The following is a 26,386-nucleotide window of genomic DNA, read 5'->3' as shown; positions in this document are numbered from 1 at the left end:
AGTCGGACATGACTGAGCGACTTCACTTCCTACCTCCCAGGCACTGATGGAAGTGTCTTTTAAGACTCTCATTCCATTCTCCCAAAGTCCTGTGACTTGGGAATTCTCTAGGAGCATAACAAGAGACAGTAATGGAAGCAGTTCGTGCCTTAGCCACTGGCCACTCCTTTCCCCACCTGACCCACACAGCAACCCACCCCACGCCCCCTCCAGTCTCCTTGTAGGTCAAGAGATTCAGGAAAGAAACCTCCATGCAGAGATGAAAACTAGCTTGTGGAAAGGGTATGCTGAGACCTGATTTGGTAATTTTCTTTCTTCAGCCTCTGAAGGTCTATTTCTGGAGCTGGTGGAGACCATGATTGCAAAATCCATTAAGATTAAGGAAAGATCCGGCATGGCCTGAAGTTGGAAGGAGCAGTACAAAAGGATGAATGGGATGGAATGGCCCTGAGGTCTGGAGCCCAGAGGCAGCTAGACTTGGGGTTATGCTACCACTTAACTTGAAGCTTCAAGGGCAGGACTCACTTTTAAGGGCTCATATGTCCAGAATGTCAAAGTGTTATTCTCTCAGTTGAGTCCGACTCTTGCCAGGCTCCTCTATCCATGGAATTCTCCAGGCAAGAATACTGGAATGGGTAGCCATTCCCTTCTCCAGGGGATCTTCCCAAGTGAGGGATCGAACCCAGGTCTCCTGCCTTGTACGCAGACTCTTTACCATCTGAGAATGAGTTTGAGCAAACTCTGAGAGACAGTGAAGGACAGGAAGCCTGGCTTGCTGCAGTTATGGGGTCACAAAGAGTCAGACACAACTTAGCAACTGAACAACAACAAATGTCCAGAACGGTTTGGATCAAGTGCTCCAGGAGACACTGGAGTTCTTTAAATCAAGCTCTAAAACTCCCTTCCAGCCCAACCTATGGGTATCGTGAAAGATATTCTAGCCTGGGGAGGGACGGAGAAGAAACAGTTTAGCATTGCCTCATGTTAAGAAAAAAGCTCTTGGTGGAAATCTGACTTGGGAAGGTATAAAATGTTAAAGCAGTCGATGAGCTGTAGTTTATAAAACTCTGTTGTTGTATTTTTTAATCTAGTTTCTACACTGGTGGTTTGGGCAGGGCCCTCACTGCTCTGGGAGTCAGGAAATTTATTTAATCCTGGCTCTATCTCTCTAGCTAACTACACCCTCTTCATTTAAAAAAAAAAAAATGCTGAGAACAAGCCCTGTTCTGCCTGGCCCACAAGGTTGCTCTTGAATTAAATGAATGTGTGTCTATTGGAGGTTAGAAATGGTCAATAACAATCAGATATAAGGTCTTGCATGTTAGAAGAATAGCTTATCTGTCAAAATAATTATTGAGTTAGAGACAATTGGTAATTTAGGTTCCTAATTTTCAAATCTTGCTCCATAATTATAGGCACAGATAGAAATACCAGAAGGAGGTGAAGAATTGAATGGCTGTTGTAGAATCATTTCTTTCTAAATCACCTTTCTTTCCTTGGAAAATGGAGAAGAGAGAGATCCCAAGTTGGCAATGTCAAGGAACTAAGGTATATTAAATTATCCTCAGATCACATGACTGAAATTTCTGAGCAATGTTAAATGAACTTACATCCAACCTGAGCCCAAGAAACTCATGCAGAAACCAGAGAGCACAATGAACACGCTGACAGGTCAACCTCATTCCAGATGTGGAAACAGCAAGGAAACCCAAAGAGGAAGATGCCAGTATAAGATCACCTGGGTATTTCAAGCCTGAGAATACAGTAACATGTAACTACTGAGGGATCCAAATCCACTGTAGGGAAATAGTCACTGGAAGACAAATTGCATTCTGGTTTTCTACCCTTGGAGAAGCTGAGAAATGAGAGCTATGTCATGGTGGGGAATCAGGCTTCGTGGGCTGAGTATTGTGCACAGTCATCTCCACAAAGAAGACCATATCCTAATCCCTTAAATCTGTGAACATGTAACCTTACTCGGCAATGGGGACTTTGAAGACGAGATTAAATGAAGGATCTTGAGATGAAAGATTATCCTGTGTTATCAAAGTATAATCACAAGAGAAAGAGGAAAACAAGAGAGTCAGAGCTAGAGAAGGAGGTGGAGTGATGGTAGCAGAGGCTGGGGTTGGGGGCAGGGGATCTGAAGATAGCTGTTGCCGCTTCTGAAGATGGAAGAAGCGGCCATGACCCAAGGCAGGCAGGCAGCCTCTGGAAATTGTAAAGGCAAGGAAATGAATTCTCTCCTACAGTCTTCAGAAGGAACGCAGCCTTCCTGACCCACTACAGATTTCTGGCCTCCAGAACTGTTAAGATACCCATGTGGTTTTAAGCCACACAATTTGTGGTAATTTGTTCCAGCAGCAATAGGAAAAGAAAACATCAGGTGATTTCAGGCTGTCCTCTTCTCTGCTAAATTTGATGCCAATAAGTTGAGGAAGGGCATTCAACATGCTGAAACATGACTGAAAGCAAGATGCTAAGGATAATGTATTAAAATCAATCATTAATTTCCTTTAATTCCATCTTTAGTGGAGTGTTTGTGAATTGTATTCACTCGCTTCCAAGGAACCAAGAGGGTAGAATATCTGATCAGAATTTTCTAACAGAAAGCCTGTATCAACAGGATACTTGGCAGTTTTGAATTCTGTACTGCACAGCATTGATGATCCATATGAGTTCACGGTTACTTTGCCCTCTCTCCTCTTCCTGTTTCCCCAACACATAACCTTATTACAAAGTATGGAGTATAGGACTGGTGGTTGAAAGCAAACTGCTTTTACTTTGAGCATCTTCCTGAATTGCAAAGAGAAAGAAGCTCCCCGCACTGCACCACCCACCTGATCTCTCCCCTTCGTCCTCTCCCAAGAAGCATCTTCTGCAAAGAGAAAACGTGGGGTAAAGTATTTCCAGATACCACTCCTTCAACCCAGGTTTTACGGAATATAACCTTAAACTTGGAAAGGACGTCGAACACCTACATGCTCAGACGTGAAGGCAATGAGCCTGGGGACGGCAGCCATCCCTTTCTCCTTGACTTCCGGAAACATCTTAAAGCGCGCAATCAGCATGGCGTACATGTTGGATATAGCTCCACCTAGAGGGCAGAGCAACAACAGTTACCTTTTCTAGTCATCGTTAACATGTCACAAGCAAGCAACATTAATTCCACTGACGCCATCTATGGGGTCGCACAGAGTCGGACACGACTGAAGCGACTTAGCAGCAGCAGCAGCAGAGTCCTCTTTCGGAGAAGGCAATGGCAAGCCACTCCAGTACTGTTGCCTAGAAAATCTCATGGACGGAGGAGCTTGGTAGGCTGCAGTCCATAGGGTCACTACTAGTCAGACACGACTGAGCGACTTCACTTTCACTTTTCACTTTCACGAAATGGAGAAGGAAATGGCAACCCACTCCGGCCAGTGTTCTTGCCTGGAGAATCCCAGGGACGGCGGAGCCTGGTGGGCTGCCGTCTACGGGGTCGCACAGAGTCGGACACGACTGAAGCTACTTAGCAGCAGCAGCAGCAGCAGAGTTCTCTTTGGACACGGAAGAAAATCGTCTTACTGGCTGTGCTTTGAATTGAATCCTCAGACTCAAAGGCATTAGCTGAGAGGGCCCAAAGGAGGATTCGACCCAAACCTAGGATGGATTCCAGCCCTCCACATCCACGTCTGTCTCTGGGGACTTGGGGTTGGCAGGACGGGGCACGAACTGCAGTGTACTCTGCTCTTACTAAGAGCCGTTTGAAAAGGCTTTTAATAACTCAAAAAGTTGACTTCCTTCTCGGCTTAAGAGTAGGTCATTCAGCATTAGATCTGTGAAAATCCTATGTATGTCCTCATGGAGAAGACATTTCATTTCAGCTCATGCAGTGCCTTCTATCTGAGCTGAAAAAGATCAGTTGCTATTAATATCGTGGACTGTCAACAATCCTTATAGAATGATAAACATCCAAGCCCATCTCATCATACTTATCTGTTAATTCCCCTCAGATGGCTCTTCCCTCTTAATGACATCATTGCAATATAATTTTAATGGCTACAATTTCATAATTAGGAAGACACACAAAGGGAATGTTAAATCCATGTTGAACTACTTTTCATGTGCTATCCTAAGACTGTCAAGGATTTCATGCCATAGAATTAGTGTCTTATAAGTAGAGTCTCATTTGACAAGCAAAGAAAAGTGAGCTTCTCCCCAGGATTGTTGGATAGTTTAGGATTTTTGTTAACCAGATAGAAGACAGAAAGTTGTGAAAGCAAATGAATATGCTGATGTGGGAGCTGTGAGAACACGAAGAGGAGTGAAACACAATGACCCTCTTCCCCAACCCAAAGGGGGTCGCCAGGGCTCTGGCATCATGTGAGTTCTCTCAGTTCTTTTCCCTTCTGGTGGCTGTGGAGCAGGAGGGTTCTCTGTACCAAGCTGGATGCCCCAGGTACGGTGATGATCTCTGCCTAGTGAGCACTGGGGTCTGACACAAGCAGGCAAGCTGGCACAGAGCAGGCATCACCCAGAGCCTGGCTCTATCATCAGTCAGAATGAGGGCAATTCCTACTGCTTCTGGACCCTAGAGACATGGGATAAATAGAATCCAGGTCAGGCCGGCTCTGAGCTGACACCTTGCCTAAAGGCTGACTGGGCAGGATGCTGCCGGGCATGGGACCAGCTTTCGGGCTGGACAGTTCCATGTGATGGGGCTTTCCTGGGCATCCCTACCCTCTACCCACCAGATATCATGAGCACTACATGCTCCCCACTCCCAAATAAATTGTGACCACCAAAAATATCTCTGGACATTACCAAATATCCCCTGGGGACAAAAGCACTCACCACTAAGAATTGCTGCCCTCATTATTTTCAGAGAGGCTGGGAAGAAAGGAGGGAGGAAGATAAAGGAAAGAAAAAGGGAGAAAAAGGACACAAAGAAAGTAGGCCTCCCAGGACAATGATCCAGGGAGCAGCTTCCCACTCTTCATCTCACAGCTCAGTCATTCTCCATTTAAAGGTTTGGCAGCCCAGGAGGGATAAAGAGGCTTCTGGGTCTCTGGATAGAGCAGACTACACTGTGTAACACAGGCAAGAGGACAGATGCAGAAGCCCTATGTGCTCTTATTTCCCAGAAATTTTCCACAAAATGATGCAACAACAAGCCCCAAACATTCTGAGAATCCTGTTAGATAGGAACAGGTTTGTGACTACACCTTCTCCCCCTTGGCCCTTCAGGACATGCTGAGCAGTGGCATTCTCCAGTTCCCTCTGACTCCCAGGTGAAGGTGACATCCCATAAACAGATTTCTTCTGAAAGTCTCTGAGAAATGGAGTATTTCCTGCCATGTCCATAAACAAGGATATCACAATCATCAGTGACTGTAGCCCTCCAGTGTGAGCCGGTGAGCCTCAAGGGCACTCAGGAAGGAGAAGAATACCTGTGATCTGTAATCTGCCCCAAGGAAGGTCAGGATGTGAAAATCCAGGATACTGGCCTCAGATGACTGATGCATATGAAAGGAATGATTTCAGTGAGTCCAAAGTCTTGTATCTTCCCATTCATAAAAAAGCACCAAATTCCTTAATTTGAAATATCTGGCTTCCTTTAATTAACAATCATCTTTGGACATTCAGACTACCAGCCCTTATTCATTGCAAAACTTCTGTATACCCTGGCTCCTCCCTTCGACTCCTCAAAGGAGGGTTACTTTGAGATGCTGCCTCCTAGGCTTAAGTCCTAAAAATTTCCACCAAAGAAAACGTGACTCTCAACCATTAGGCTGCACATATTTTTTTCCCGTCCTTCTCAAAGAACTTTCCATAGCATGACCCCACTGGATGTTATAGATGGAGGTGTAGAAAAACTTGGCTGAGCTGAGTATTCAAGCCATGGCCCTAACTCTCCATGCCTAGTCCCAGGCAATGGGACTGTCAGATCTCAGGAACATAGATGTATGATTTCCCCTATGTTCACCCCTTAAATCATAGGCCCTTTCTCCCAGGAATAAGGCTGGATGCTACCCAGAAAGTCATCTATTAGCAACTGAGAATGCTATGATCCATTTCCTCTTTGTAATGCATTGTGGAAAGCAGAGCAGAAACAGGTTGCTCATGACATTTCTTCAGTTCCCTCCTGATTTTCCAGTGTCTTCCTTACCCTGTAGCCTGGCATTTTGGGCTTCTGTCTTGGGAACCCAGAGCTCATGGATCTTCAGGATTCAAGGAAGGAGCCTCAGGATCGAACTTAAGTCTTCTCTATCTGATCATTCCCCATCATTGATGGGGGTGGCAGCCCTTAGTCCATACCTGGCTTAGCAGAACTGCCAAAGAGGAGTCTTTCTCTGGGTGTGTATTTTCTGGGACAGGCGTGTTTCAAGACCAGCCAGGTAGGTTAGGCCGGGTCCAACTCCACTTAGTCAACTTTTCCAGGTCCATGCGAGCAGCTGTTCTCTCCCCATTACTGCGAACCATGAACACGGAGCCCAAGGAGCTCCTGGGTCCCTGGGGACAGCTCAGTCACACAGCCACTCATACAAGAGTAAGCGGAACAAAGGTGGGAACAGCATTCATCTCTGAACTTCACCTAGTTCCTCATGAAAAACACCATAAAACATCAGTTCCAGTTAATGCTAACAAACTTTCCTCAGTCGGGGATGGTTTTCCAAGGGCACTAAATACTAAGTTCTCTTCAAATTGAAACTAGCCTAAAATTTTCATCACAGCTGGTGTACAGTGATTTTTTTTTTAAGGCAAATTTTCCCTTTCATTTAACTAACACATTTTCCTTCAGCCCCTGAAAACATATGCTATCTCTTTACAAACAGAAAATGAAATAGCTGATCTGAGCTTGTAGATAAAGTTGCTGAATTTAAGATTTGGCCTTGAGGCCACTGTTACTCATCATCATGTCTTTTCTGTCTTTTCATTTCATTTTCTCTCTCCTTTGTGATCCCCCTGCCTTTGCAGATTTGCTAAAGAGGAATCATGACTTAGCCTTTGCTCTGCCTGACACGATGGCAGGTGTAGCTCTGGCCTCCCCAGCAGGGCCAGTCTCCAGGTACCAAGCTCCAGGGCCAGTGACGCCCATTCTGATGACCCCCCCTCTCCTGCTACTGAGGAGGTGATGGTCTGTATGCCAGGTTTCTTTTCCACAGGTCAGTGGCTCTTTCTCTTCTCACTGCCTTCCTAGCTTTTAGTTCTCTGCATCAAACCAAGGTCACACACACAGACCTGGAAACCCAAAGCAGGACTTTCTGTCCCACGCTGACTTTCGTGGCTGGAAGAAGTATACATAATGGAGCTTAGAATGCAATGGCTGGTGATAAAAAGGCAGAGTGGGAAGGACTAAATGACATCATAAAAAAAAAAAAAAAGAATGGGAAACCTCTGAAAGAAATCATCACCCTTTTCTTTTAATGCTAAGAAACTGTCTTCCAGGCACTTTCTGTCCGACTTGAAAATTGTATGAATCAGCTTCCCTGCTTGTTCCTTGAAAGGGACGGTGTACAGAGGCTCTGTTAAGTACATTGTACCTGTTATTTTCCTTCAATCAGAGAATGCTTTATTCAGTGAGGGTACCCTTCTCCTTTCACTGATGCTTGGGAAAGTACAATACCTTATTCCCTAATTCACTTATTAGGAATCTTTATTTCTTTGTTCCACACAATCCATGCATCCTGTATGTAGGATCACAGTAGAAGTACTGGGTTAATATCATTGTTGATTATCCTCTTTCTAAACACACACAAAAATAATATTCAAGCATGGGGTAGTTGACTTGGATGCATGGTCAGTGGTCACATGTACTTAATCCCATGAAGGGTGCATGGAAAAATTGTCCTCCAAAAACTGGTCCCTGGTGCCAAAAAGGCTGGGGACCTCTGGTCTATTTAACCTAAGCAGAAACACAGGCTAAATATTTAATAATTCCTATGTTCATAATAAAGTGAAAGCTGAGGATCGAAGAATTGATGTTTTTGACCTGTGGTGTTGGAGAAGACTCTTGAGAATCCCTTGGACTGCAAGGAGATCAAAGCAGTCCATCATAAAGGAAATCAATCCTGAATATTCATTGGAAGGACTGATGCTGAAGCTGAAGCTCCAATAATTTGGCAACCTGATGTGAAGAACCGACTTGTTAGAAAAGACCCTAATGCTGGGAAACATTGAAGGCAGGAGGAGATGGGGACGACAGAGGATGAGATGGTTGGATGACATCACCAACTCAATGGTCATGAGTTTGAGCAAGCTCTGGGAGTTAGTGATGGACAGGGAAGCCTGGCTTGCTGCAGTCCATGGGGTCGCAAAGAGTCAGACACGACTGAGTGACTGAACTAAACTGATCTTCATAATAAGGCATGACAAACCAGAAGAAAGATTAAAATATCATATACCAGGAGAAAATATCCCATCGCCAGAGCCCCCAGGCCAGCCAATGATTTCTCTCATTTTCTTTAGCGTGACATATTCCAAAAGCACAAATACTGGAGCAATTTCATAGGTGAACCTGAAACATAGTAATGGCCACAGTTTATGTCGGTCACACAAAGGAATGATTCATCATTACAATATCTACAGAACAATTTCCTTGTTCAAACCCTGCTTTCACAAATGTTACAATTACAGCATTAAGCAGACCAAAAAAGGTTTGCGCTGTTTCCTACATTCATAAGTCAAGAGCTTCAGTGATTGGCTTCATGCACAAGGGTCATTTATCATAGTGAATAAATATATTGCAGGCTAACATTATAACACTATCTAAAAGACAACATCTAGTACCGTTTCTCTCTCATATTACATGGAATAATACATCCAGTATGCCCCCAAAGTGTCTTTTTGTGTTTAAAACATGATGCATAACTTTGATTGCGTGAAAAAGAGATCAGGACTATTTTCTTTTAAGCAAGAGTGAATACCCATACTCTTCTGAAGTTTGTCTCACTATTTTAGGGGCTACTTTAAAAAAAAATTTATTTTTTTACATAAGAGGTAGAATAAATATTATGAAATGTCATTAATAATTATCCTGGATTACACAAGAACATATTTAGCTACTTACATGTTAGTGTTTGCTGTTGATGTCAGCCAGTCTGCTGCTAATCCAACCATATCCAGTCCGGTAGAAAGTTGATTGAAATACCTTGGATGCCCTGAATTAGATGGAACACCAGAATCAGGGTGAGTCCAGTGAAAATGAATGCCTCTGAAATCCATGATTTCTCTAGATGAAGAATCTTGAAAGAGCCTTCAGTAATACGAAATCCATACTCAGAAACCCATCTCGCGCACACACACACACAGACACACACACACAGTCAGCAAAGGAGCATTTCCTTTAATAAGACAGACTGTTTGGTGTTGTGATATTTCTTAAAATACATGCTAAAAATCTTTCTTTAACCATAAACTATGAAAAGATAATAAATGTGGTTTGCAGTGTGGACACTGGTTTATTTTCTAGCATTGTTTCAATATATTTGTAGATTCAAATGCTGGGGCAATCCCAAGCTACTCAAAAATAGGCCACTTCTTGTTTACACTTGTGCTGCTAAAAAACCCTTTTCCATTAAATTGTGCTGGGAATCAGTCATATATGATGACATCTGCCAGGCATGCCAACATCCATATAATATCAGTGACAAATGGCTGATGATCAGAGAAGACAAGGCAAAAATGAGAAAATAGGACACTCTATTGAGTGATTTACCCTGAATTCAAAAGGCAATGACTGTCTAAAGCTGGTATGAACAAATGTAATTCTTCTCTATTCTTTTCTGTCCAAATATTTGATTCTACACAACAGAGCTCCTTCATAGCCGCAATTAAAAATAAAGCTAAATACAGCCAACATCCCTGTTTTGTCCCCAAGATACATGAAGCTATATTCAACAGGATTGATCAGTCCCTCAGTCAGGCTTATCTAATTAACTTCTGGATTTCTCTAAAACTCTCTAAAGGGGTTGACACCCCAACACTCCTGTGGCTATTATTTAAAATGTGATTGTAAAGATCTCATTAGACTTCCATTTCCCTGTCCTGCTCCACATAAGCCTATCTATAAATCTATGATGTTGTTTTGCAGCCAAAATCCTGCAAGATTAACAATTCTGGAAAAGGCTTCTTATTAAAACACGTCCGCCACTTACTGGACACCTGTCTGAAGCCTGGGGATGTGACAGACTCTCAGGCCAGCCTGGACAAAACAAGATAAAGGTAGGCAATGGGGAGAGCAGAGACAAAAGTCAACACAAAGCTTATCTCCGGGACCAGGGACTGCTCTCTTATCAGCCTCCAGCATGTGGCTACTAGATGAGTAGATGCTGAGAAGAGCTGGGAAAGAGCACATTTTAAAGAGACTGGGCAGCTCTCATTCTCCGCATGGCATTGTTTTACATCCTTATGGCCTTGCAGGGTGCCCTTTGAGCTTTTTGCTCTTTCCCAGGCTCTCTGACGCTGCTCCCATCAGTCTACGGGTCCACGGAAAGGGAAGAAGCCTTCCTGGCTGTGGCTGCCGCTGCTGTCTGCAGCAGCCCTCCACCCCTCTCTGCCTCACTGACTCCCCATTTCATTAGTGCTCACAGCTGAAATCATAGCCCTCGTCTCCCTCTCAGTGCCCCTCCATTCCTCTTTCCCTAAGCCATTTCCTTGAAATGAGAAAATTAATAAGGATCAGCAAGTCTAGCCATTAATCGACTCTCTCAACTCCTATGCATTTTCTGGATGAATCTGGTATCTCTCATCTCACACCAAGTCTATGGACCCTTTGGCAGGAAAACCTCTGCATAAAACTGAGTGGGATCCCAAGACCTATGTTGTGCCCCAGGTTATCAGAAGGTCAATTCAGCCTGATGACCCCCTCTGGGAAACTATGGTAAGAAGTGCGATGCTGCAATTGCTTGGCTTCCTTCTTGTGTCAAATTTTGACCTTGGTCTATTTCACCAAAATCTCTCCAGCCTCAAAATTTGCATTCACTGATAATGATGTGGAAATATGCAGGGAGATAGTTTTGACAGATCAGAACAAAATGTCCCGTTGGTTGCTGGCTTCCTGTGTATAAGCTGCTGACAAATTCAGGTAGGGTTCCCTGAGACCTGTCTGCCTGCTGTCCAAGTCACCCTGGCATCCAGCTGCTGCTGCTGCTGCTGCCCCAACCTGGTCCTGTGCTGCGAGTCAGCGCCCTGCGAAGGAGTCGGATGGCCATGAGCTGCCGCCTCGGAGAGCGAGTTTGAAACTAGGCGCTGTTTGTGCCACTGGACCGCTCCCCACAGATCAGCAAGTGAGCCAAGAAGGGTGCACAGACTGCGAATAGCCAGCCCCAGGCAGCTCTGACCCTGGTGTCCACAGTCTATTGGGAAGGGGCCCCAAGTTGGTCCAGACTGTTCTCTCTAGACCAGCAACACACACTCAAGGACGGCTCATTTACTCACACTTCAATCCCTTTGTCTCATGATTGGGTTCATGAATCCCTTCACTCCTCAGCTGCCAACACTAACGCCAAACCTGATGACCCCAGCAAAGTCTAATTATTTCAGAATTTTATCATTCTCCACACTTTTCCATGTTCTATTCCAATATTTCTTACAGAGATAATTTTAACAACGCATAAAGATTTCCCCACCTCCCCTCTCTTCTCTCTAAGCCTGGAGTCCAAGTGGAAATTAGGTTATGGACTCTCAGTAGTAACATGCTTTTATATAGGAATCTCCCAAGGAACATTAACACATCTAATGGTAGCAGTGACAGAAACTATTTCAAAGTACTACTTGTCAAATACAAGTTATACAGAAAACCTATAAACTTGCCAGTCAAAAAGGAAGGTGGCAGCTGTTAATTATTTGAAATGTTATTGGGGATGGGAGGAAGGACCAGAAGACTATATATGTTATAAATAATGTTATACTGAATTAATATTGATATGCCTTGGTCAGAAATTCAACTTAATCATATTTTTTCTGACCTTTAAAAAAACATATTAGAGCTACACTGACCAACAGTTTCACAAGCATTATGGCAAAATCTAAGTATTGAATTGGCCCATCTTTTCCCAACACTAAATGGAACATTGACAGAACTATTGCTTTCATTGACCTGCAATTGTCATTATCTTTACTCTTTAAATTGCATTTCAGACTCCATCAGCTTTTAAGGACGAAGATATGAAAACACTTTTATAGATTTTTTTTGGCTTGGTAGCAATAAAAATAATAGGTAACAAATTACTGTTAGTGTATTTAAATGTTAGGTTGGGGAGTAGGTCAAACAAAAATGAACTAAAAACATTGCTCAGGCTTGCACCTACAAATATACAAAAAAACTGGAAGGAAAAAAAAATCTTTAATGCCTAGTATATACCTCATGTGGATTCTCTGTCAATATAGTTGAGAATGAAATCTAAGCATCTTCCATAGACTGAGTTTGATAGAAATCTCCAAGTTAAATTCTTTCTCCTATGTACTTAATTCCAAGTCTATAGTTTCACAAAAGTGGAAAATAATAGTATAGGAAATCAATTTCCCAAGGCTTCTATGCATATCTATCCTGTCAATGAAAAGAACTCACAAAAACAAAAATATAGCAAAACAAAGGGCTAAAAGTCACACAACAAACATTCTTAAAATTTGTTTTTGATTAGAATCGTACTGAGAAGTCATGTAATTCTAAATATGCTGAGAAAAGGATCATGTTTCTAGAGTAATTAATGTTTTGTGATACTTTACATATTTATTTGTTAGCAAATCGTTCTAAGGCTACAAATCAGTTTAGATCCACAAGGTCTTCCTTCCCTTCCAAATTCATTCATGCTTATTTTTATTGCTTTAATGAAGTGCATGGCCACCATGTATCAGGATGATTAGAGGCAAAGCAGAAAAGGCAGGGGTAATCGTGACCTGGGGAGACGAATAGCTGACTTTGTGTAGCTAGAATGAAAGCTTAGAATGCATTCACATATATGTTACACCTGGGGCTAAAAATGGATAGAGTATAGAGAATACTATTTTAAAAAACACACAAAATACACTAAAAGTATTGTCCCTAAGGATATCTGATTCCCCTCTATCCTTTTTTCCCTTTATCTTCTATACAGAGTGGTTAGGAAGCACATTCATCCTTGTATAACATGGCTGAATTGTTAAGCTAGTTTGCATTGTGTTTTCTTTTGTGTACATTTCTTCAAAAATAGAGAAAAGCCGGAGTTCAGATCTGAAGTCTTAGTCTTCTGAAACAATGCCAAAATATTACCGTTCTGCTTCAACCATTACACAGATGGTTTGTTCAATTTCTATTCATTTCTATGCCAATGAAATACCAGCACTGACCTGGTATTTGGGCTTTTGTTTGGATCATGCCTTTTATGCTTTCATTTCTAGATTCTCTTTTTTTCTTTCTCTATAGGAGAGTCACTTCTACTGGCCTCTACTGATAAATGGTTGCTTCTACTCAGTGGATAATTTCCGCGGCCAAATAGTGCAATGTAAAATCTGATGATTTATACTTAGGTAACATTTCCGACTTCAAAACAATGAACAATAACAGTAAAGGGTGCTTTTGACATTAATCATTCTAATCACGACTTTTTTAATGATGAAAATAATGTTGTAAATTTGAAATTATCAACTCCATAAAAGAAAACATTTTCCTAGAAAAAATAAAAATCATAAAAGAAAAAAGAGCTTTATTATTTCTGATCAGACAATACCTGTTTTAATTGCATATTTTAGAGTTGTTTGGCAATGCATCAAAATTTCCTCCAAATTTTGTGGTTGGTCTGCCAATTCCCAATTATATTCTTGAAGAAGCTCATTAGGGTAATGAAAATCAATCACTTTGGTTGATCTATCAAAACTCTTCACCACATACTGAAGCAAAATGTCCATAACCTCTTGCAAAAACGCCAAAGTGGGCCTTTCTCCGTCACACGCTGGCAGCAGATCTAAGAACAGAATCAAAATGCCACGTTTTAATTTTACAATGAAAATATCCAGGAAAGGTCTTCATCTGACACTTTCTCTCTGAACTGAGATTTTATGTCAAAAAAATCTTCTGGAAAAGCAGAGCATCTTTAAAGGGGAGGTATTTTTCAAAAATGAAGGAATGAAAAAATACGATTTCTTTCCTTATCCCAAATTTTCTTGCATTTCAGTTCATAACCAATTTGCTTCCTTTTCCTATCTTTTTTTTTTTTTTAAGAAAATATACTTCCATTCATCTGTTTCGTCCCGGTTCTCGCTAAACGGTATTTCTCAATAAGTCATCTTAAAAGATCACTTCAAGTCAGGAATGTCTGAGAAATGCTTTTGGGTAAATCGGGCAAAATGGCTCGTAAGATTTTGGTTATCATTTGGCTTATTATTATCCTACGGCATCACAGGATCTCTGGCTTATTAACTAAGACCCGCTGTTTCCTAAGTCAGCGTGTCTCTGTGTGTGTGTGGTGTGTGTGTGTGCGCGCGGTGTGTGTGTGTGCGCGCGCGCGCTCGCACACTGGGTGTGCAAGTACGAGAGTAAAACTGCGCGCAGGTTTCCTGTCAATCTTTTTCCTGAAACCACAGCTACAAATTACTCTTGCGATCTGAAGACCTAGAAAGTCTAAGCTATTTTGAACAAGAAACCACATTTCACCCGAGGCCTCGGGCTCACGGAGAATAGGACCTGGAGCTAGGGTGCGCCGGGGCGCCTCGGCCACCCGGAGACCCGAGGGCGGCGCTGGGCGCAGAGCGCCCCCAGTCCGGGAGCCCGCTTGGAACCCCGGAGCCCAGCGCCAAGCAGAGGCCCGGGTCTGGGTCTGACCGAGAGGGCAGGCCCAGCGTTTCTCGAGGTCTCCTGGAGAGTCTCCTAAGGTCTGCTTTTGCTCTGCATCTCGACGTCCCGGCTCAGGCTCCCGGCGCCAAGTCCCTCCTGGCCACGGTGGACGCGGCAGGGCGAGGGGGCAGAAGTTCCCGGGACCCCGCGAGGCGCCCTTACCTGTTGCGTGTAGAAATGCATAGTTGACCTCCGCTTTGGGGCAGCTGCAGGGCTTCTGGTTGCAGGCGCAGGCGGCCTTGCGGGAGGTGGCCCGCGGGGGCTGGCTCCCGCCGCTCTCCGCCGGCTTCTCGGCGTCTCCATAGAGCAGGGCTGGGCAAGGACAAGGGGCGCGGACCTCGGTCAGCCGCCCGCCGGCCCGGCTCCCAGCCCCCGACCCCCATCCCCGGTCCCCAGATCAAGAATATCCGACCCCTCACGGGATGCGAAGGTGAGAGGGTGGCTTTGACTTCCTCGGGCTTCGCGGTGCCCGGCCATGTCCGCCTCCCTCCCTCGGGCACCCGCGCAGGCACTCACCGCACAGTTTGTTTCCGATGCCGCCCGTGAACTTCTGGGCCACCTGACACCAGGCCCTGGCTGCAAGGAAAGACAGGTGGGAGGACAGCGAGGCAGAAAGAAAACAGCAGACACACGTGTGAAATTTCGTTCTTTGTGAACGTCAATAAACCCGGGCTCCGGGAAAAGCTGCCTGCCTGGCGCCCGCACAGCGAGCAGGTGCCAGAGGCGGCGGGAGCCTGGCGGCCCGGCTCGACCCTTCGCTGTTTCCTCAGAAGCGGCCCACACTGTGGCCCTTTGCACTTGCCTTTCAGGTGCCACTCGGTTAGGACAAAGTCTCCTTCTTGCCTCGCTTGGGCGAGTTTTCCTCGTTACCCGAGGCCGCCCATTTCCTCGCACGCTCTCCTTTCAGATCAACAATTCTCTCCCCTTTCCAATTTTCCTTTTCCCCACCACCTCTCTCTCTCCAGACACTAAGACCGTGGCAGAATCCCAGGCCCAGGAATTCGGTGTCGAGGAGACACGGCCGTGTTTAGAGGCTCTCCCAGATTTCAGCGGAAAGAACCAGACGGTCCCTGGGCATCTTCCCAGGGGATAAGAGTCTGTTGGGTCATCAAGGACCCACCCCGAGGGCAGGGCTAAGCGTCCGAAGTTTCCTGTTGCAGGTGGGAAAACCTTCAATCTTCCCCAGCCCCTCAAATCCCAGTCCGCCCGCAAAGCTCTCCGCCTACAGGTCCCGTTTCTCCTACCTGTGCCGGGGTTCTCGGGATCCCCCGAGCCATCTTCAGATCCGAAGGACCAAAAGCCGGAGCCCGGAGATGCCATCGGCGCTGCGATACTGGAGCAAGACGCCTCCGAGTGCTAACTGCCGGCGAGCTGCCTGCCCTCCGCTCCGCCCTGCGCGCGCGCGCGTGCGTGCGTTTGTGTGTGTTTGTGTGTGTGAGTGTGTGTGGCGGTAGGAGGAACACCGCGCGGGGTCTGGAGCGGCCGCACGACAGAGGGTGGGTGTCACACAGGGGCAGGAAACGTGCGTGTCCGTGTGCGCGCGTGTGTGTTGGGGTTAGAGCTCAGAGAAGTGGCAAAGCTCTGAAAGCTTCGGGGAATGAATAGGGGAGAGGATTGAAGGGTCCTTACCGCCGGGAGATGGGAAAGCGCCCGAGCACTCGAGCGATTTTGAAAGAGAGGGAGCCCAGCCGGGACGCACGATGGGGCGGAGGAGGGAAAAACAGGAGGGAGAGAGCTGAATCGTCCGAGGGCGAGGCAGACAGTGCGCCCGTGCAGGAGTCAGCGTGAGCGGGTGGGAGCCGAGCAGGCGATCCCTGGGGAGCGTGCGGCGAGAGGATGCTGGCGACCCCGGGGGCGCTGTCCAGAGTGCTAACGCGGCGGACTGCGCGCCGGCACCAGCGCGGGGAGACCACAGAGACCTTGACGAGGCGGGAAAGGCGGAGGAGACAGCCTTTTATTTGCGACGATTGGTGTATTGTTTGAGGTCTGGTTCCGACTGCGGAGAGGGAGGCGCTAAGTCCGCGCCACCTTCCAGAGAGAGAGTGCTGAGGTCGCTGTGACCCCCCGGAGTCCCGGCGGCTGGGGGAGTCTGGAGCGGTTCGCGAGCCTGGGAAGGGGACTGTGCGGGAAGGGCACCTAGGCACTGATGGGCTCAGTCCTGCTCCTTAGTAGAGCCTAACTCCTGCCCACTGAGCCGCGTAGTCTCCCCGAGGTGGGGGCTGGGAACCATTCCTGCGCTTCAGAGCGCTTGGTCGCCGAGCCCACTGCTCAAGTTCTGACTGACGGCTTGGGAGAAAGACTGCTGATTGAGGCAATTAAAATTCACGCTGAAATCTATCACCAAGAACCTCAGGCTGGGCAGAGAAATAATATGAATGGAAACTTCTTGGAAGGCGGCAAGGGAGAACAGCTAGAGCCAGCAGGATTGACGGCTGATGGCTGATGGGGCATGCGGTCGAGTCATTCGGTGACCTTGATCGGCGAAGGCGTGGGAGGACCGCTGCTTACACGTCAGGGGAATCGTTGTATGCGTGAGAAGCCTGCACAGAGTTTCCAATAAACAAACAATCTGAGCCTTCCAAAAGCTGAAAGAAAGTATGGCCTCCCTGGGCCCTGGTTTTATCGAGCCTCAAATCAATGACCACCTCTTCCCCTAAGGGAATCGTCGCGATGGCGTGGGGTGGGGCGGGGCCAGACGGGAGAGTCACTATTTCTGGTACTTGGTGGGGAGGGGTTTCTCTTTTCCAGGGAAAGAATCTGCCTGAATACAGGAGACCCAGGAGTCGCGGCTTCCATCCCCGGGTCCGGGAGATCCCCTGGAGGAGGGCAGGGCAACCCACTCCAGTATTCTTGCCTGGAGAATCCCATGGACAGAGGAGCCTGGTGGGCTACAGTCCGTAGGGTTACAAAGAGTCAGACACGACTGAAGCAATTTAGCACACGTGCACGAGATCATAATCTCTCCGCTCTTACATTTTGTTTCTCAACAGCTATTAAACAAAGGTTGGCGGGGGGTGCCTTGAGAATGTAAGGCCCGTTGAGTTCACTCTGCGTTCCCTTGGCAGCAGAAATCAGTGTCAAGTACACCCTGCAGCTCCCAGGAGCTGGAAGAGAGGGCGAGGATGACCCAGCTGTATCCAGCCTCCCAAGGCCACACTCTCCTGGGTGCTGCTCCCCTGGGGCAGGCGTTTTTCATTTCCACTGTGTGCACAGGCCATTCTTTCTCTGATCTCTGAACCAAGTTGCCATACCAAAACTGCTGCTAAAGCAGAGACCAGTGGACCCTCAGTCTATCATCCCTTGACCCTGGCTTAGGAAGGATGTCACAGGACCCGGGGTGGCCTAGTCCAAATCCTGTGCCCCACGGCATGTGGTGGCTGGTCAGTTCTCTCCACAAAGCTTTGTCTTCTTCCCACGAGCCTGGAGGAGCCACAGGATCGGCACTATGGCCGCCAGATCTGAGCCTGGGAGTGGGTGAGGGGAAGGGTGCTGGCCCCTTGGCCTTTGGCTTGGCTCAGAGCCTGCTGTGCTGAGAAGCCTGCGCCAGGTTGCGGTCACCAGGTTAGCAGGAACACAGGCCTGCATTCCACACTCTTTCCCGAGCTCCCAGTTCCAACACTCCAGTGGATCCACTACAGGAGTGGATCCAACTCCAGGGGTGTAAAGATTTCATGGGTTGGCCGTTGGCACCACTGGCAGGTGGCTCTGCAGCTCCTGCTCCTCAGTGAAGAGAGAAGCTGGAGAAGAGACCCATTCTTCACTTAAATCCACTCCAGATCCTGCACATGTTTCACTTCAAATCAGCAGGCTGGAGTTGCAGAATTTTTCTACTATGGATGAGTGGTCAAAAACGCAAATATTCTTTAGAATAGATGTTTAAAACACATGCACACAAAGCCTCGAAGAAGGAAACAGATTAAAATACAAGAAAGGTAGAAATCACAACACCGAATTTAATAGATTTTTTAAAAAGCAATGACTTAAACTTCTTCTCTTTAAATAAACTGCATTAAATCAGAAACTCCAGAGTGTTTTGAATCTAACGGTGATATTTACATTTGTTATCTAACACACCCACTTCAGATGCACACAGTATCTGATTTGTCTTTCCTTAATGCCTTCCCTCCCAAGACAGGCAATTTGCTTTATAAAGACTTTCATTTCAAAAAAGAGCCCGCTCCCCTCTCATTTGGGCTTGGGTTGGAGATAACAAAAGAGCTCTGGGAGGTAATAATTACAGTCATTAGTTCACAAAGGAGGCAGCCACTGGATGGGGAGGGGAGGCGGGCCAGTGCTGGGGAAGAGCTTTCGAAGGTCCTTTCTCGAATAAGGGAAGAGACTCACGCTCCTAGGGCCGCTGGCCAGGGTCAGTTTCCTTGGTTGACCTATTTCTTGTCAGTGGTTTACTCAGAGATTGCCTTGCAGGCCTGCCAAAGAAGAATGTCTGGTATGAATTTTCCCTGGAGTCCTCCCTTAAGTGTCAGAGGACAAAGAAGAGATGGAAAGAGAGAAGGGAATGGAGAGAAAAATGAAGAATTCGAAAGAAGAAAGGAAAACAACATTGCAACCTTTCATCGCATTTTTGCTGCTCTCTGTTCTGGTCCCACTTCAAAAAGGGGGTGGTGTGGACTTTAGGGAGGGGCCCAATTGCTTCTGTCTCCAGCAACGGGCCAGGCTGCCAGGGCTCTGGTCTGTGGGGCCACTCTGGACGCTTTGATTGAAAAGGACTGGCAAAGAAGCAGAGCTGCTTTTATCCCTCTAAGGCCTCCTGGTGGTGGGTGGACAGATGAGTAGCAGCGGAGGGGGCCGACACCTTGGGTTAGAGATGCCCTTCATTCTCCTCCCTGACAGTACCCTGCAGGGCTGGTCTCCTGGATGCCTGGACCAGGCCCAGCCCATACCCCAACCACAGCCCCGCAGTCAGTCCACACCACAAAGGTGGCTCCTCCTTCCAGGTCCCAACACCCACGGAGACCCAGGCAGGAACCCAGGTTAAGGAGCAGGGCCTGAGTGCACTTGGCCTTGGAGCCTCAGTGGGAGGCTTCCCCTCTAGAGGGTGCCCTTTGTAAAAGGAAGAGGTTGTTGGCATCATCACTGGGGACCTTTCAGTGCCAACTGCTTGGGTTAGAAAGAACCTTACCACGCATCGGAGAGCACCGCAATGCATGCTGTTAGCCAGCTGCATGTGTGCTCTCACTCCCTCCTTGAATACTTTCCCCAAGATCCCCAGCCCAGGGCCATGCGTGCAGGAGCTGGGGACTCTGGCAGAAGAGATAGAACACTTCCAGCCAACGCTGTCATCCAGGAAACCACTGCACGTTCTTCCCTCTCCTGTTCCAGGCTGCGCAGACTTGGAGGGCATCACAGCCACAGAAGAGCTTAACCTGAATTTTTAAATAAAATGCAGTCAACTGAGGAAGGCAAACACGTTGCCTACCCACCACCATCCCTTCCATCTGAAATACACCAAAACTCAGACTAGGAGAACCTTCAAAATTGGACCGCTCAGCTCAGTGGCGGGACCAGAATTTTTATGTTGTTCATTCACTGAATAGTGTTTGACTCTGTGACCCCCATGGACTGCAGCACCCCAGGTTTCTCCGTCCTTCACCATCTGCCAGAGTTTGCTCAAACTCAAGTCCATTGAGTCGGTGATGCCATCCACCCGTCTCCTCCTCTGTAAGGAAGCCACCTTGGTTGGGAAGACTGTGTGTGTGTGTGTGTGTGTGTGTGTGTGTGTGTGTGTGTGTGTAAGTTGGGGCTCTGTGCGTGTGGGCGCTGTGTGTTGCAGGATTTGAAGTCTTGTCTAGAGCCCACATTTGTGTCTACATTACTGGGGCTTTTTAAGTTAGACAGTATGTTCCTTTGGGATGGGGTAGGGAGCGAAGTTATTCGTTGATGAAAGACAGAAGGCACCTCCTCCCCTCCCTGGGCCCTGCCACCCGCACAGCTGGGCAGCAGGAACCTGGGCCCTAAGAGGAATCCGGTGGACCACGTCCTTTCCAAGGCATTTCCTTTATTTGATAGCTTTAAAAACCAAAGCAAGGGAAAGCGCGAGTTTGGGATGAAGTTCATCTTCAAAGTCGGTCCCGTCCCCAACCCCCGGGGCTTTGTTCGCTTCTCACGGACTCAACCCCTCAGCGAGGACCCTGCGGGCCTGGCAAAGCCGTTTCCAAGAAAGACGAAGTCTTTGAAATCACTCAGAAGGAGAGAGGAGGGGTCGGCCAGTGCTCAGGCGCAGTCGAGTCCACAAGAGGTGTTGCAGAAGTGAACAAAGAGACACACTGGGGGCCGGGGCCAGGGACGCCCAGCCTGGCTGGCTGGTGGGAGAGGAGGACGCCGGAGCGCGGAGACGCCGCGTCTGAAGGGCTCTCAGTTGTCTGTCCTCCGAGCCCCAGCGGCTGGCCCGGGCACTCGAGGGGCCAGCACAGCGGGCAACCCCTACGAAGGTCAGAGCCGCAGCCCCCGTGCCTGACGGCGCAGCGCCCGAGGGTCCCCTGCTTTGGCCCCGGCAAGCCCCGCAGTCTCGGGCACATCCCGACGGCGCTTGCCGCGGAGCAGCGGGGCTACACCTGCTGAACGAGGCGCCGGCGCTGGGAGGTTTTGCGCAGGAGCCTCCTGTAGTCGTAGGGGTTGGCGGCGGGCCCATTCTCCTCCTCCACGCCGTCCTCCGCCGCCCAGCACCTGCGAGCGAGACCGGGGGCCGAGCGTCAGCGGCGCCAGCGCGCGCTGCGGCTTCCCCGCCCACCCCGAGTCAGGCGGGTCCTTCTCCCACACCTCCCACCTTCAGTGGGCGTTTAAGAACCGCACGTTCAAAACAGCAGAGCAGTGACCTAACGGATTCGCGGTATTTCCTCAGCAGGTTTGCCAAACTCCTGGGCGAGGAGCAGACGGGTTGGTGGAACCTGGTGAAGCCTAGTTGTTTGAATGACAGCTAAGTAAAACATCAGAAAGGTGAGCTTGGTTTGGCTTGAAATAATTCACAACCAATAAATACTTCAGTCCCTTCTCCTTAAACAGGAAACTCAAGGTGCCTCTATAGACAATCACCTTGCAAAAGCTCAGTTCTTTGTTTTAAAGGAAGTGTGTTAGTCACTCAGGCGTGTCCGACTCTTTGTGACCCATGGACTGTAGCACCACCCTACCCCCCGTCACCCCCAGGCTCCTCTGTCCATGGAATTCTCCAGGCAAGAATACTGCAGTGGGTTGCCATTCCCTTCTCCGTGGGATCTTCCCAACCCAGGGATCGAACCGGGGTTTTCTGCATTGCAGGCAGATTCTTTACCGGCTGAGCCACCTAAATGCTTCCCCCAAATCGGACCAATCACTCAGTTAGCTTTTCCAATGTTTCAACATCTTCAGTGAGGCTGTTGGTCCACCTTCCTGAAGCCACTGCTGGGAAACTCTGCCAACAACTACCTTTAGGTTCTGCAGCTTGCCTGGGGGAAGCAGGGAGCTCCCTAAAATGCAGCATTATTCATCAATCCATTTATTCATGGAGCACCTACTAAGTATCAGCTACCGGTGTAGGTGATGGGTGTACACAAGTCCCTACTCTACCAGGATTTACAGTCTAGAAGGGGAGAGGACCATGGACAGCTCCAGTACTCTAGGTGGTGAGAGTTGCGGGCTGGGAAAGTGAAAGTGAAGTCGTGTCCAACTCTTTGCGACCCCATGGACTGTAGCCCACCAGGCTCCTCCGTCCATGGGATTCTCCAGGTAAAAATACTGGAGTGGGTTGCCATTTCCTTCTCCAGGGCATCTTCCCAACCCAGGGATCAAACCCAGGTCTCCTGCATTGCAGGCATATGTTTTAACCTCTGAGCCACCAGGGAAGCCCTGGAGGCTGGGAAACCTTCTACAAAGAGGATGTAGATGGATGGGGGTATATGTGTGTGAGTGTAAGCAATTTCATAGAGGGTGATCAGGAAAGGACTCTCTGATAAGGTGACATCTGATGGGAGACCTCAAGAAGGGGAGGAGGGAGCCAGGCAGATCTCGCAGGGAAGGGCAGTCATTCCAGGATGACAGGAGATCCCCACTATGGTCCTAAGATGACAGTGTGTATATTGTATTCATGGCACAGCAAGGAGGCTATTATGGCTGGAGTGGAGCAAGCAAGGGGGAGAAAAACAAGGGATGAGAGCAGGAGGAAGGAGGGGACAGTGTGACAGACAGCGTGGAGCTTTGAGACCATGGCAGGGACCTGAACAAGAGAGACACTGGAGGTTTCTGAGTAGCGGAGTGATTCAGTGGAAGTAAACAGGCCTGTGAAAAGACTGGCAGTAGTCTAAGCAAGCTTGAGTAGCTGAGAACTGGTCAGATTCTGGTCATTTTGGTAGGTCGATCTGGAAGAGTCTACTGAATGGATGTGGGGTGTAAAAGAAAGGAGTTAAAAATGTTTCCAAGGTTTTTACCTAAAACAATAAAAATGAGGTTGCCACTTAATGAGATGGGGAAGGCTGCTGAAGGAGTATATTTGGGGTCGGGGGAGTTAAAAGATTTAGGTTTCAATTGTGGTAAGTTTTAGATAGTAGATATTCAAGAAGAGATACTGAATAGGCAGTTGGATATATATGCCCTGATCTCAGGGTATTCTCAGTTTGAGAGTTTTAGGTAAGTAGATGATATCTAAGATCATGAGAGTATACGTTGATAATACAAAGGATGAGACTCTCCCGTTTTGAGAGGTCAGGCAAATGAAAAGAAATCAGTCAAGGGGAATGAGAAGGAGCAGCCAGTGAGGGAGTGGGCAAACCAAGAGAAGTACTTACGGTCCTGGAGGGCAGTGAAGAAAATGTTTGAAGAAAGAATATATTTGTTTATAAAATAATAATTTAAGATATGTAAGATATATAAAATATTCCAACAGATAGTTTGGCCTGAAGCTTCTCTAACTGTCCCCAAAGATCCTTTAGAGCTGTTTTTCTGTTTTGTTTTTTATTTTAAAGCCAAGATCCTATCAAGGTTGATCTACTGCCCTTGGTGGTTTATCCCTTGAAACTTCCTTAGTTTAGAAATATGGCACCTCAGAGTTGCCTGTCAGCATGGTTAAATCAGTATACTTTCTCTCTAGAGCCCAGCTCCTCAGATATGGACATGAGGATCTTCTATCTGTGATCCTTATGCACCCCTGCATTAACTGCATCTCTCCTTCTTCTAGCACCCAGTGTTGGTGCCTAAAGTCATCAACTCTAAACACACAAAGGCCAGTGCTCAAATTTTACTTCCATTACTTATTATCTAGGTGACTATATGCAGTAAGAAACTTGGCAGGCTTAGCCTCCTCATCTATAAAAAAGGACGGTGAGAGTAACTCCCCCACCCACACCCCCGCGAGCCCCAGCTCCTAGGAAGAGTAAATGAGACTAAAGACAAGATAAGAGCACAACCGAGCACTCCACTGATGCGGGCTTCCAGCTTCTAGTCTAGTGAATGCTGACTTCACATCCTTAGATGCCACTGGAATGTCAGGATAGAACAGGTTCACAGCAGATGTGTGTCTGCTGCTGGGGGAGGGGAGAACACACTGGAGAGGATTCAGACTGGCTTGTCAAAATTGGAAGCAACTAAGTCAGTGAGAAGCCAAGTGAGCCAGGATTGAAAGCTCTTGGATTTTAGTTCATGCACACAATGTGGGACTTTGGGCACATCCTTTAATCTCTTGGGCACTTGGTGTGCTCCCATATAGAGCTCTGTTGTTGGACCAGAGCGTCTCTAAGCTCCAACCTGTTAACAGTTCTCGGCTCTGAGATGGAAGAATACATCTTCTTTTGGAGACAAGGGGCAGAAATCATTGTTCAGGTTGGTTCTGGACAAGCCGACAAAGAGAATGACGGCCACCATTTATGGAACAACTCCCTGGCACCATGTCTGGCATTAATCACATCCGAATTCATCATTTCATTTCATCTCTCCAACAACAGGGAGAAGCAACTAATAAATCCTTTTGCAGATGTGGAAACAGAAGCTTAGAGAGGCCCAGTAACATGAGCAAGGTTACTCAGTAACTAAGTAGCAGAATCGGGAACCAAATCTAAAACTCTAAAGCCTCTTCTCTTAACCACACGTCACACTGTCAAAGAGGTGGGTGAGGCACCTGAGTGCTCTGGGCCACAGGATGTTCACTTAGAATGTTGGAAAACCAGCTTTATATTGCCTGGTGTTGCTCCCATTTTTCATATACCACATGTCCACCTTATTATGTGCCCTCAATTTCAAAACTTTACCAAGAATTTTTTGGGGAAAGGAAAAAAGATTCCCCAAATTCTAAGTGAGCTACAAATGGTTTAAGTTAAATATCAAAGCTGGTGGCAAAGTGAAAATCATATCCAAAACACACATTTCTGTATGAAATTTTCTCCCAAATATATATATATATTTTTGGTCTGACATCATCAATTCTGAGAAATTACATAGCATCATCAAGAAACCAGTAAGTAAATAAAATTACATTGTTTAGACCCTAAACACAGGTTGTGGCTACTATTGAAGACAGGTATTGCTTACAGTTAGTATGACCATCAGAGAAGGCAATGGCACCCCACTCCAGTACTCTTGCCTGGAAAATCCCGTGGACGGAGGAGCCTGGTAGGCTGCAGTCCATGGGGTCGCTAAGAGTCGGACACGACTGAGCAACTTCACTTTCACTTTTCACTTTCATGCATTGGAGAGGGAAATGGCAACCCACTCCAGCATTCTTGCCTGGAGAATCCCAGGGATGGTGGAGCCTGATGGGCTGCCGTCTTTGGGGTTGCAGAGTCGGACACAACTGAAGCGACTTAGCAGCAGCAGTATGACCATATCATTATCATCAAAACTGAGGTATTTTAAAAGGAGAGTCTATTGATGATTACACCAAGAAAACAAGTAAACACTGAGACTGTGGTAGAAAAACTGCAATATCTGATTACCTCCATAATCCTTGATTTTACTTTTAAACAATGTGTCAATCACAAGATGCAATATTCAGTAAGAACACTTTGTCATTAAGCTAGCAAGTTTAATCACTTCAGTCATATTCAACTCTTTGTGACCGCATGGACTGTAGCCTGATTAGTCCATACATAAATGAAAGTGCTCTAGAAATGGAATGGTGAGTATAACATTCAAAATGCTGTACTTTTAACATATATTTATTACCTTTCATCAGCTTTGAAACATCGGTTCTGGAGTTCTTGCTGTTGTCTTCGTTCTCTTAAACTAGGGTTGTGGTCCTTTGGTCCAGGATGACTGGGCAAGAACTCCTTATAATAGAAATCCTCCAGATCTAATAATTTCCCCTGACTGCAAATGACCAAACACACCATAGAATCAGGCTGTCCACTCACCAAAACTTATAAGATACTCAGTTTCTTCATTTAAAGTATTAATATTTACAGTAATCGAGTCACACATGCATGCTAATAGGAATGAGAGAAGTCTTGCGATGTGCAAAAAATCGTACATACCATAAGTTAAAAAGAAAAACCACTCACCTCTTACCTTTAAGAGAGTATCTAGCTGCTGGAAATGCTTTTCCAACTTCTACCACATCCAACTTGGCACAAAACTAGCAGCTACTACACAGTTAGTGATTACAAATACTCTTTT

The 26,386-nt window shown here is 46.8% G+C and overlaps 2 protein-coding genes across 2 annotated transcripts in view; both read right to left on the bottom strand.

The window, feature by feature from the left end:
* The window catches only part of GAD2 (glutamate decarboxylase 2), a 60,740-nt gene extending 44,626 nt beyond the window's left edge, over positions 1–16,114 (bottom strand). Inside the window, exons 1-7 of the mRNA XM_068987285.1 lie at positions 16,039–16,114; positions 15,311–15,370; positions 14,957–15,106; positions 13,692–13,925; positions 9,053–9,143; positions 8,388–8,500; positions 2,982–3,097 (exon numbers count right to left, since the gene is read on the bottom strand). Of these exons, the coding sequence (XP_068843386.1) occupies positions 2,982–3,097; positions 8,388–8,500; positions 9,053–9,143; positions 13,692–13,925; positions 14,957–15,106; positions 15,311–15,370; positions 16,039–16,114 (840 nt within the window). The remainder of the gene's footprint in view (positions 1–2,981; positions 3,098–8,387; positions 8,501–9,052; positions 9,144–13,691; positions 13,926–14,956; positions 15,107–15,310; positions 15,371–16,038) is intronic.
* A 5,246-nt stretch (positions 16,115–21,360) lies between these two features.
* Positions 21,361–26,386, bottom strand: part of MYO3A (myosin IIIA) — a 158,378-nt gene continuing 153,352 nt past the window's right edge. Inside the window, exons 32-33 of the mRNA XM_068986752.1 lie at positions 25,937–26,080; positions 21,361–21,478 (exon numbers count right to left, since the gene is read on the bottom strand). Of these exons, the coding sequence (XP_068842853.1) occupies positions 21,361–21,478; positions 25,937–26,080 (262 nt within the window). The remainder of the gene's footprint in view (positions 21,479–25,936; positions 26,081–26,386) is intronic.

The sequence above is a fragment of the Capricornis sumatraensis genome, chromosome 15 (genome assembly GCF_032405125.1).
Source record: "Capricornis sumatraensis isolate serow.1 chromosome 15, serow.2, whole genome shotgun sequence".
Lineage (NCBI taxonomy): Eukaryota > Metazoa > Chordata > Mammalia > Artiodactyla > Bovidae > Capricornis > Capricornis sumatraensis.
Note: the sequence above shows the minus strand (reverse complement) of the source record. Positions and strands in the feature narration are given on the sequence as shown.